At 51.6% G+C, this 12,267-nt stretch overlaps 1 protein-coding gene across 2 annotated transcripts in view; it reads left to right on the top strand.

The window, feature by feature from the left end:
- Positions 1-531: 531 nt before the first annotated feature.
- Positions 532-12,267, top strand: part of Mad1l1 (mitotic arrest deficient 1 like 1) — a 306,462-nt gene continuing 294,726 nt past the window's right edge. Inside the window, exons 1-3 of one of the 2 annotated variants that reach the window (XM_029533893.1) lie at positions 532-574; positions 6,830-6,989; positions 11,887-12,027. In XM_029533893.1, coding sequence (XP_029389753.1) covers positions 6,840-6,989; positions 11,887-12,027 — 291 coding nt within the window. In that variant the 5' untranslated portion in view covers positions 532-574; positions 6,830-6,839. Of the gene's footprint in view, positions 575-6,826; positions 6,990-11,886; positions 12,028-12,267 lie in introns of both variants that reach the window. The other variant, XM_021186613.1, reaches the window with a different exon arrangement.

The raw sequence follows: 12,267 nt of genomic DNA, 5'->3' as shown, positions 1-12,267 counted from the left end.
ATAGGGGACTTTGGGGATAGCATTTAAAATGTAAATGAAGTAAATACCTAATAAAAATTGGAAAAAAAAAAAAAGTGAAACAATCTAACCAATCAAAACAGTGCCCAACCAAAATAACCTGTGTGGCAAGATTCAGAGACAACGCAACTTTCCAACAACTTTGTTCCCTTTCCGTGCGCGCCCAGCAGTTGTGCCGCAAGCCTTTAATTCCAGGGAGGCAGAGGCAGGCACAGGTGGATCTTTGAGAGTTCGAGGCTACACAGAGAAACATTGGCTCAAAACCAAAGCCAAACAAGCCTTCCCTCCTGCGTGGTGCTATTCCATCCATTACGGCGCACCCCGTGGCGGTGGAAGAGCGCCCTGCGGGACCCGCACCCGGGCCCAGTTTGGTTCCCGCTCCCCTGGCAGGACTGCGGTTTGTCCTCAGGCTACGCCCGTGGAGCACCTATTTGATTCTTTACGGGCCGTTTTCTCAGATCTCGCGAGACCCTGGCGGAAGTCTCGCGATACAGAGGCACCGGCGGAGAGGAGGGAGATCTGAGCGGCTGCTGCAGCACCGGGCTGCTCTGCTGAGGTAAGGGACCCGGTGGCCGGGTCTGCGAGCGCCCCGGGCGCCTCGCGCGCTGCCGGGCCGGAACGAGGCCACGGGAGGGAGCTGTCTGCTGCCATCGGGCACGCAGGCATTCCGAGTCGGTCCTGTCGCGCGCCTTCCCTTTGCAGGGTCTCCCGTGTCTCCTTCCCGGGGTCGCTCTGGACGGTCTCCCGCCCCCGTGTCCCGCCGCAGAGCGTGGGGGTGGCGGGCCTGGACCGGGACGGGGACCGGGGCGGAGGGGACAGCGTGGCCCGCTGTGGGCTGAAGGGCTCCCGGGGTTGGAGTCGGTTATTTTGTAGGTCCCAGGGATCGAACTCAGGTTGACAGTCTTGGTGGCAAGCCCCGGTGAGCGCTGAGTCGTATGTCAGGCCCACTGTGTGTGTGTGTGTGTGTGTGTGTGTGTGTGTGTGTGTGTGTGTGTGTGTGTGTGTGTTTGGAAGTACTGTTGATTGAACCTAGGACCTTATGCACTCTATCACTGAGCTATGTCTCCAGCCCTTTTAAAAATTAATTGATTGGTTAATTTATTGTGTGTGTGTGTGTGTATGTGTCTGTCCATCTGTTTTTGGCAGTTGATTGACCAAGGAACTTTTGCATTCTGCCACTGAGCTATGTCCCCAGCCCTTTTAAAAATTAATTGATCTTCGAGGCCAACCTGGTCTACAAAGTGAGTTCCAGGACAGCCAGGGCTACACAGAGAAACCCTGTCTCAAAAACAAAAAAAAAAACAAAAACCAAAACCAAAAAAACCAAAAAAATGAATTCGGCTAATTAATTGACTTGTGTGTGTTCCCCCATATATACCAGGCTTCCTGTCGAGGTCGGAGGATAAGTTAGTTCTCTTCTTCTTTCATATGGGTCCTAAAGATGGAACCTTGCTTGTCTGTCTTGCCCTAAAGTGCACTCTATAGATTGAGTTGTTTTAGGTCCCCATTGTCCCTGAGCAGTATGTAGGATTGAACCTAGGGCTTTGTGTATGCTAAGCAGTCACCTACTCTGCTGCCTCCTCAGCCAGGCCCTTACTTTTTCTTCTTCATTTTTTTTTTTTTTTCTGTGATGGGGCTTCCCAAGTTTTCCGGGCTGATCTTGAACTTGCCACCAGCCCTTGAATTTGTCTCAGTCTTCTGAGTACCTGGGATGGCAGACCTGTGTCACTAAGTGCTAGGTTCCCAGGCTGTCCCTTGGCTGAAACCAGAAAGAAGGTGTGTGCGTCCCTGTTAACTCAGGAGCCATCCAGAGCGGCTGATGTTCTGGACGGTCTGCTGCCTGGAAGTTCAGGGTTCTTGTGGAGAGGGTACAGCTTGAGGTGGCACTGTAGTTACCTGTGTGGTGTCGTGGCGTGGCCTCTGAAACCGCTGCCCTTCATTCTTGGGTGTGAATGGCTGAGTTCTTGTGTTGGTCTGAAGAGGGGGGACAGAAAGTGTGTCTTCTGCGTGATCTTGGCGAGCAGAGGCCCACTTCTCCCCGCTGTGCCTGATGTCCACCTGGCCACTAGCTTTCGCTTTGTCGTATGTGTCATTGGGGTGCACACCAAGGTTCTTGTAAGTGGGAAATTCAGAAGAAATTTCTGCAAAGTAACCCCCTCCTCCCGACCCGTGTTGAGATTGGGTCTAGCTGTATTTTTAGGTCTCTGTATACCCTAGGCTGGCCCATAACTTGTGATCTTGCCTTAGCCCCTCAGATACATTCCTCTTCTTCTCAAGGGCCTTTCTCTGGCTGAGAAATGCTTAGACTCCTGTACTGGCTGGTTTAGTGTGTCAGCTTGACACTGGCTGGAGTTATCACAGAGAAAGGAGCTTCAGGTGAGGAAAAGCCTCCAGGAGATCCACTGTGGGACATTTTCTCAGTTAGTGATCAAGAGGGGGAGGGTCCTTTGTGGGTGGTGCCATACTGGGCTGGTGGTCTTGGGATCTGTAAGAAAGCAAGCTGAGTGAGCCAGGGGAAGCAAGCCAGTAAGTAACATCCCTCCATGGCTTCTGCATCAGCTCCTGCTTCCTGACCCGCTTGAGTTCCAGTCCTGACTTCCTTTGGTGATGAACAGCGGTTTGGAAGTGTAAGCTGAATAAACCCTTTCCTTGCCAACTTGCTTCTTAGTCATGATGTTTGTGCAGGAATAGAAATCCTAAGATAACTTCTTTGCCACAGACTCTCTCCAACACCTTACCTGGTTCTTCAGTCTAAGCTGGCATAACATATATTCAGCCTCTCCCAGTGGGTTGTGAAGGAGTTTAGACAGTGACTGAGGCACGTGCAGATTCCTTCCATACAGCCCCATTGGTTTATTCACTGTCCCCTGGGCTGACTCTAATTGGAAGTTGTAGGACAGCTCAGGTCACCTCCAAGAGAAAGGTTATGCGATTACTTGACTCTTGATAGAAGACTGAAGAGGCTTGGGGTCCTCTGCCTACCACCATCGTGGCTTCTGAGCCCAGAGCGGTACTGTTAGTTGGTGGCAAGTCTGGGTCTACTTATTCAGGCTATTCTGGACCTGTCCCAGAGTCCTCTGTTCTAGGTGGACCAGGCAACCGTTTGTGGGTTAAAGGCTAAAATGTTGCCTAGTCTGGATGTGCCTGCTTTTGTTGTCCTCACGTGTCTGAATTCCAGGGTGTCAGGTGTCAAAGTGTGGGAATCAGTTCTTTCCTTCATCCTTGGAAGTCATGGGATTCAAACTCAGGTCAGCAGAGTTCGTGGGAAGCATCTTTACCCACTAAGCCACTTCCCCAGCCCCACACCAGGTAACCCACAGACCTTAAAGTTACAGACACTCCACATAGATTCCATGATCCCAAACTGAGAAGAGGCCCAGCCAGGGTCACAGAATCCCAGCCATGTCCTCTGCCCTTCCAGGGCCTCGTTCTTTCCGCCTGACTAGATGCCATCTGTCACTGCGTGTCTCTCAGGGACCTCGGTACACCTATTTCCTGAGTGTCTGCACTCTGCAGTTTTTCAGTTCTCTAGTTACCGGCTTCAGTCTGACCGCTGGTTGCTGCCCGTTGTCCTTATCCAGGCGTCTCGTGAAAGCCCTGCTCTCCCTTTGCTTGGCCTCCATGCCCATGGGAGGGCAGCGGTCCTGCCAGTGCAGCCCGTGAGAGCTGAGCCAGCATGTAAATCCCCACCTCACTTACCTGACTCCTTCCCTGGCTCATCCCAGTCCCCATCTCACAAGCGCCTCCGGTCTGCCCTTCTCTGCCCACTGTCTGTTCTCTCAGAAGGCCCAGGGTGAGCTGTTGCTGCCTGGCTCCAGCTCAGCCACACAGCCTCTTCTGGCTGCTGTGCACCTGTCGTGCAGGTTCCAGTCTTGTCCTCCCCCTTGCTGGGGTGGGAGTGGGCATTTCTATCCTGATCTTTCTCGGGCCTCCTTCCCTGGGAATATCTTCTCTCTGTAACTTCACTGATGCGGGATCACTGATGCGGGATCACAGTGTGAACCCCAAGATGTGTTCTTTACTGGGAAAACCTTGTGGTGTGGCTCAGCCCGAGCACACATCTTTAATCCAAGAGCTTTCCACTTATTGTAAACAGGATTAAATAAAGTCAAGAGGTGGACCAAGCATCCAGGTGACAGGGAGTGAACATAGGAAAAAAACTCACAGAGAGTAAGGGGAAGTCAGGCGGAGGGATAGAGAGTCGCGCAGGAAGCAGAAGGGGCGGGCATTTCAGTGTGAGGGTTTCTGAGGTGGTGTGGAGAAGAACTGCCTTTTTCTTCTGGGACACTGGCTGAGGAGCAAGGTCAGCTGTGTGCTTTTTCTGTCCCTCTGAGCTAGCAGGCTTTCACCCCAGCATCTGGCTCCCGAGTCTCTTGGTAAAACTAAGCATTTAAGATTTTGTTAAAAGCAACCCTTCACCCTCGCGCTGTGTCCTGCAGTCATCAGCATTGCTTTGAAAGCTCGCCCTTCAGATGTGTAGATGCACAGTGCAAGGATCTCACTGCTCACCACGGCCCTCCAGCCTCCTGCCATCCGAACCTCAGCTGCTTTCTCAATGGCCGACCCTGGAGATGCTTAGCTGGCTCTTGGTCTACGGGCCTCAAACTTGCTCGCCTTACTTACTTACGTAGAGGTGTGGGTCTCTCGTAACCTTGGCTGTCGTAGAATTCACAGTGTAGATCAGTGCTCGGAAAAAAGACATGGCCCGCCACACCCAAGTCATGGAGATAGAGAGGTGCTGGGGCTGAAGGGCTCACTGCACTCCATCCAGCTAACTACCAACTGCTCCCTTCAGTGTCACACTCCGTGCCAGAAGCGGGTATTAAGTTTTCATTCCCCATTGCTGGGCCCCATCTGTAATGCCACAGTGTGGAAGTTGTCCGTGGGTTCTGTCATCCTCCCCACCTCACGCTCCTGTAGGTGCTCTCCTGATAAACCTATGCTACTGCTCTTGCCTGCTCCTTGTCTTGTTTCTTCACCCCATACACCCTGAGCCAACAGGCAGCCAGCTCAACCAGGTATTGGGCCATAATGAGGGCTTCACACAAGCAGAGTCTCACTAAGTTGCCGAGTCGGGCCTTGAACTTGTGCTCATGCCTCCTAAGTGTCTGGGATGACAGACCTGTGTGTGGCACCAGGTTTTATTCCTCCTTTAGTTTTCCCAGCTATGACTTGGGGCTGAAAGACAGTGTTCTCTGACTCTCGGCTCATAGACTAGGCAGGGTACTTGGTGCTGTGGCCTGAGCCAGCGTGCGTAAACGCCAGTAGATGGAGTCTCCCCTTGAGCGGAAGTAGTAGCACCTCCAGCATTGGCCCTCTGACTCCTTTACAAGGGACAGGTGGGTTTATGGCCTGTAACGTGAGGCTTTGTGAGGGTGCTAGGAACCTGCAGGACCCTCTGTGTGTGTGAGACCCAGCTGAGGGCAGTGGGCAGCACTGCTGGTAACAGCATTGCTGGGGCCACATCATCTGACTGTTTGATGCTTGTTTCTGACCCCAGAGGCCACATTTGCCATGAGTGTGACTTTGGGGTGGGGAGTGTCCTTGGGCCTCTGAGCACCTCCTCTCAGGACCTGGAATGTCTGTCTGTCTGTCTGATCTCAGTCAGTAGTTTGGAGCTGAAGATTTGTGGTATGAACGCTTTGTGGTCTGTCTGTCTGTCTGTCTGTCTGTCTGTCTCTGTATGTTTCTGTCTCTCTTTGTTGTATCTGTGTGGGTGTGTCTGTATCTGTGTGCCATGGAGGTTAGGGAAACTGTTGATTCTTGCCTTCCATTTTGTTAGAGACACAACCCTTGCTCTGTGGCCTGTGAGCTCTGGAAGAATCTTTTGCCTCCACCTTGCAATTTGTAGTAGGAGTGCTGGTGCCACCATGTCTAGGTTTCTGGGAATTCAAGCTTAAGCCTTTCTCCTGTAGGCACATGGGTGCCCTGGTGTGAGTGAAGGACAGTGGTGCTGCCCATCTGTGGGCTCCGTGGGTGGAGCTCAGTCATCGGGCTTCATCGAGTTTAACCCATGAGCCAACTCACTCACCCGGCTTCTAAGTTTACTTTTTTTTTTTTTAAGATTTTATTTATTTATTATATGTAAGTACACTGTAGCTGTCTTCAGACACTCCAGAAGAGGGAGTCAGATCTCGTTAAGGATGGTTGTAAGCCACCATGTGGTTGCTGGTATTTGAACTTTGCACCTTTGGAAGAACAATCGGGTGCTCTTACCTGCTGAGCCATCTCACCAGCCCCCCTAAGTTTACTTTTATTTCTGATTGTGTGCATGTCTGTGTATGTGTGCTTCAAGAGGCCAGAGGGCACCGGATGCCCCGGAACTGGAATTGCAGGCAGTTATTAGCCTGGTGTAGATGCTGGGAACTTTAAGAACAGTAAACATTCTAAGCAATGAGCTCCCCACCACTTTCTGGAGATGGGATCTTTCTGTGCAGTCCTGGCTGACCTGGAACTTTCTGTGTACTGGGTAGATCAGGCTGGTCTTGAATGCTCAGCGCTCTTTCTGCCTCTGAGAGTGCTGACGTTAACGGCTATGTCATGCCCCCACCCCTTTTTTCAAGCAGGGTCTCTTGAGCACAAGCTAGCCTTGAACTGCTCCCTTGATCCTCCTGCCTCTACCTGCTGATATCATAGGCATGTTGTGTGGCGTGCTTTGGGCCTCATTTCCTCTCCACAATGCTGGCAGTATTGGCTTCATGTTAATGTTGAAAACCTGGTAGTTTACTCCATAGGGGTCTTAGGGGGTGGGCTGTGCCAGCAGATAGCACATGGGAAGGCTGTCTCTGACCTTTGCTCTGTCTCCTAGAAGGAGGGTGACCATGGAAGACCTCGGGGAGAACACCACAGTCCTGTCCACCCTGAGATCTCTGAACAACTTCATTTCTCAGCGAGTGGAGGGAACATCAGGCCTGGATGTGTCCACATCTGCCTCGGGGTCCCTACAGAAGCAGTATGAATATCACATGCAGGTGAGTGACCCTCTGGGTGTCTGGGTATACACTTGGCTTGGAGGCCAGATGAATGTCCTGCAGACACCTGGAGACATTTATCAACTCGAGCAGTAGCTAGAGACCAGGGCCTGGCAGACATTTACTGTGATTTACAGTCTTATTTCACTCTGTTCTAATTCTGGTAATGTTCCTAGGGATACAGTTCCAAAGGGACCAGGGCTCCTAAATGAAGGGCGTCAGGCTCCAGTTGGAGTTAGGGCTTCTGGGCTGAGGAGAGCAATGATGTTTCTGCTTTACCTGGTCCTCTCAGCACACAGTGACCGCGCACGCACGCGCACACACACACACGCTGCCCCAGGCATCTTTGCTCACCCTTTCCTGTCCCTCATCTGCTTCGCTGCAGCTGCTCTGTGATGAGGCGGGAGCTCCACTGACTCTGGGAGCTCTGGTGATGCTCACGCACCGCCCAGCAGACTGGACAGTGCCTGTGAAACATTGGTTTGTTGACTGTTTGTCCCAGCACTACCCACACTCAGCTTTTTGGTGGCAAGCATTGTCTTTCATCTTGTGAGTAGCTCTTTTATGACAGTCTTTTGGTGTTAAATCATCCTCCCCTCCACCCTTTTCTTGGTAGCACTCGGTATTGAACCCAGGGCTTTGCACTTGCTGAACAGTCACTCTACCACTGAGGTACATCTTCAGCTTTATTTTATTTGAAAACAATTTTTTTAGATTTGTTTAACTTTATTTGAGTTAGTGTTTTGCCTGCCTGCATGCATGTGTATATATCATTCCTGGCTCCTCTCTAATAGCAGCAAGTTCCTTCACTATTGAGCCATCTCTCCAGCTCCTACATCCTTAGCTTGAAGCCACTATTTTCTGAAGCGATGTTGCCAATAGATGGTAGTTGTGTCTGAGTGCTAGTGAAATAAGAAGGGGCTACTGTGTTCTTAAAAAACACTCCCTCTTAGCCGGGCAGTGGTTGCGCACGCCTTTAATCCCAGCACTCGGGAGGCACAGGCAGGCAGATTTCTGAGTTCGAGGCCAGCCTGGTCTACAAAGTGAGTTCCAGTACAGCCAGGGCTACACAGAGAAACCCTGTCTCGAAAAGCCAAAAAATAAATAAAAAAAACAAAAAACAAACAAACAAAAAACTCCCTCTTGAAAAACCAAAAGCCACCCCTCCCTCTCCCTTCCTTCCTCCCTCCTTACCTCCCTCCTTCCCTCCCTTCTTCCCTCCCTCCTTCCCTCCTTTCTACAACTGAACCATGGGCCTTGGGTACATGAGGCAGCCCTCCATCCCTGGGGCCTTGGGTACACAAGGCAGCCCTCCATCCCTGTAGTGCATCTCCAACACCATCCTTACTCTTTATTTTGAGACCAGGTTCATTGCATTGTTCAGGTTAGCCTTGAAATGACCCTGTCCTAGGCTTGCCTGGCACCTATGATCCATCTTCATGCCTCAGCCTGAGGTGACAGGCACACACTATCACCCACCTGAAGAAATGCATTCCATGATGATGTCTGGGGCTTGAGATTCAGTAGGAGGAAGCTGTGGATCGGGCTGACTCAGGTCACTGGGTGCTCTGTGGTGCTGCTCCCCCAGACTGGGTGTTGCTTCTGCAAAAGCTTCAGCCTGCTGAGACCTAGGACAGAGCTGGGCGTGCTGTACCTTGGGAGACAGAGGCAGAGGTCAGCCAGGCTACATAGCAAGACTGTGCCGCTGAAGCAAGACCTGGACTGTGGAGATGAGAACAAAGGCAGCACTCTGTGGGCTAGGGACATGACTCTGGGTGATGTGCTGGCTCTGGAGACATGAGGACCTGAGTTCAGATCCCCAGCTCCCTTGTAAACATATGGCATGGTCAGGTGTCTGAAGCCCATTACTCAGAGGGGGCAGTAAGTACAGACAGGAGGACCCTGGAGCTCACTGGTCAGTCTAGTGGAATGGATGAGCTCTGGGTCCAGTGAGGACCTAAAGAAAATAAGGTGGGGGTGATCAAGGAAAATGCCCAGATTGACCTCTGACCTCCAGGTGTACATGCCCACCTGTGTGAACACATACCCCAGATGCAGGGGTGGAGGGATGGAGAAGGCTTGGCATCAGGCATAGTGGGCTGGGTAGTTTTGTGATGTGTGGGATACGTAGCAGGAGCCCTGGCTTCTACCCATTAGGTGTCAGTTGCATACACACCTCTAACTCTTATTAGTGTCAACTGGAGTGTTTCTATAGTCACAACATTTCCCTCTGTAGGGAGCCACTGCCCGAGTCTGAAATTCTGGGTTTAAAGTGTGTATGAGCGCTCCAAGGATGTGATGTGTCTAGATGAAATGTTGCTTTAGTAAGTGTGTCCTGAGGATCTGGGAGCACCCAGGGCGTGCTGTGGAGTGGGGCATAAGGCTCCCGTGGACAGTCCCGTGTCACTCCAGGACAGTGAGTGGCATTTCCTCTAGGGCTCTTTGAGACTGACTGACTCTTGCTTAGGTACCCCTCTGGCAGTTGAGAGGTTTTTGGCTCCCCAGTTCTGGATTTCCAGCGGACACTGTTGGCTGTTTTCTGCTTGTCCAGGCATTAGCTAAGTGTTGTAGTGGACTGAGCAGGTGTGCCAGGTTTCTAGCCAGCCTTCTGATCAGGGGAGTCTCTGGATTGACTCAGTGACAGAGTTTGTGAGCTTGGAGGCGCAAGCTTGTCATCCCAGAACTTGGGAATCGAGGCAGGAGGATCCCAGCAAGGTCTAGAACTTGCCAGAACTACAGTGTGAGACCTTGTCTCAAAAAAAAAAAAAAATCAAAACCAAAACCAAAAGTTAATCATGGCATGGTGGAGCAATGATCAGGAGTTCAAGGCCATCCATGACTACATGGCAAGTTTGAGGCCAACCCTAGTTTCAAAAGACTTTAAGTTAGCTGATGGTGGTGGTACATGCCTTCAACTCAGCTCCTGTAACCTCAGCTACTCCAGCTATTCCAGCTACTTCAGCTACTTCGGAGGATCCCAAATTCAAGGTTAGCCTCAGCAATTTGGTGAAACCATGTCTTTAAACAGCAGCTACAACAACAGGCTGGTGTGGCTCAGTGGGAGAGTCCTTGCCTCCCATGTGTGAGACAAGTTCAGGGTTCCATCCTCTGGGGAAAAGACACATGCGCACACGCACGGGTGCACGCAAGCACACACACACACACACACACACACACACAGACACACATGCGCACAAGCACGGATGCACGTGAGCACACACACACACACACACACACATCCTCTGGGGAAAAGACATGCGCGCGCACACACACGGATGCACGCAAGCACACACACACACACACACACACACACACACGCGCGCGCGCACACGCACGGATGCACGCAAGCACACACACANACACACACACACACACACACACACACGCACAAACGCACGCACACACGCACGCGCGTGTGTGTCTGGGTCTAAGCCTCAAACTCAAAGCAGGAGAGAGAGAGGCTGCAGTTGGGGACATGGCCACAGTCAGCCCTGGTTGACATCTCAGTAGGGAAGTGGACGTCTGTCCTCCCTCAGTGGGGTTTCCAGAGTGAGGCTTTCCAGGTGTTGTCCTGGGTTGTGCAGATATGCAGGCTCAAGTTCCCAGTAGCACAAGCTATGGGGAAACAAATACACCCAAGAACAAGCTTTGAACAAGCTCATGCGTGTCACTTCCCAACCCACCCTCCTTTTTCTTGTCGCTCTTCACGTGTGCACATATGGCGGCCAGAGGTTGGCATTGTATGTCTTTCTTCACTGCTTTCTGCTGTTTTGAGATGGGGCCTTTTGCTGAACCTGGAACTTGCCACTTCAGCGGGCAGCCTGGGCTAGTGAGCCCTTGGGAGCCCCACCTCCACCTTTCCAGTGCTGGGATTACAGGTGCTCACAGCTGCACCTGGCTTTTCCTTTCTTCCTATTTTTTGTTTTTTGTTTGTTTTTAGAGACAGCATCTCTGTTATAGAGCTGTCCTGGAACTCACAAGATCCACCTGCCTTTGCCTCCTAGGTGCTGAGATTAAACGTCTCCGCCACCATGCCAGGTCTTTTGTGTGGGTGATGGAGATCTGAACTTAGGTCTTCACTCTTATGCGGTGTCTTAGTTATTTTTCCTTTCGCTATTATAAGGTTCCCTGATGAGAGCAGCTGAAGGAAGAAAGGGTTTATTCTGCTGATGCTCAAGGGTAGAGAGGCCAAGGCAGAGGGTCTGGAAGCAGCTGGTTATATCCCATCCACACCAGGGAGAGAGGGATGAGTGCATGCTGCTGGTCAGCCCACTCTCCACTTACACAGGCCAGCGTCCCAGACAGGGAGTGGTACATCTGCAGGGGGCAAGTCGTCCCGCTTCAAGATGTTCCACAGACATGCTCAGAGGCCCATCTTCCAGCTTGCAATAGATCCTGTCGTGTTGACAATTAGCACATTGCACCCTCTTCGTTTTCATCTTTCTTGCTGCCTCCCACACATTTCCAAGTAGGAACTCAAGCTCAGAGCAGTGCTTTACTGGGACAGGTGTTTGGGGAGTGTGCACAGCGTTCAGACATTCACCCACCTACCTACTTTCTTCCTTCCATTCTTCCTTCCTTCCTTATTTTTTTTTTTTTTTAAGATTATATATTTTATGTAAGTTCACTGTTGCTGTCTTTAGACACTCCAGAAGAGGGCACCAGATCTTGTTACAGATGTTTGTGAGCCACCGTGTGGTTGCTGGGATTTGATCTCAGGACCTTCAGAAGAGCAGTCAGTGCTCTTACCCACTGAGCCATCTCTCCAGCCCCCCTTATTTGTTTTTTGAGACAGGGTCTTGCTATGCCTCAGCCTCCTGCATGCTGGCCTTGCAGGTTGTCTTTTGCCTTATTTGACATGGCTACTCTCTTTTCTCTTTGGGTACCAACTGCTCAGCTGGAGGAAAGAGCAGAGCAGATCCGCTCAAAGTCCTACCTCATCCAAGTGGAGCGGGAGAAGATGCAGATGGAGCTGAGCCACAAGAGAGCTCGAGTGGAGCTGGAGAGAGCAGCCAGCACCAATGCCAGGAACTACGAGGTGGGTCCAGCCTAGGGGGCAGAGGGCTGTGTGCCACACTTGTCAGACCACCAAACTGGGACCCAGCTGCTGTGGTCAGAGGCACCAGGCATTCTTCTGTGGCCACCTAACACTAGCAGGCTGGAGAAGGGTGGCCCGATGTGGGGATGTTTGCAGAGGGGGCTCTTGCTGTATCGTTTGCTCAGTGATCCTGTGGTGGGGGCAGACCTGCCTCTGACTGGCCTCAGTGATCCTGTGGTG

This window comes from Mus pahari, chromosome 23, assembly GCF_900095145.1.
Source record: "Mus pahari chromosome 23, PAHARI_EIJ_v1.1, whole genome shotgun sequence".
Lineage (NCBI taxonomy): Eukaryota > Metazoa > Chordata > Mammalia > Rodentia > Muridae > Mus > Mus pahari.
The sequence above is the reverse complement of the archived record's forward strand: the minus strand, read 5'-3'. Positions and strand labels throughout refer to the sequence as shown.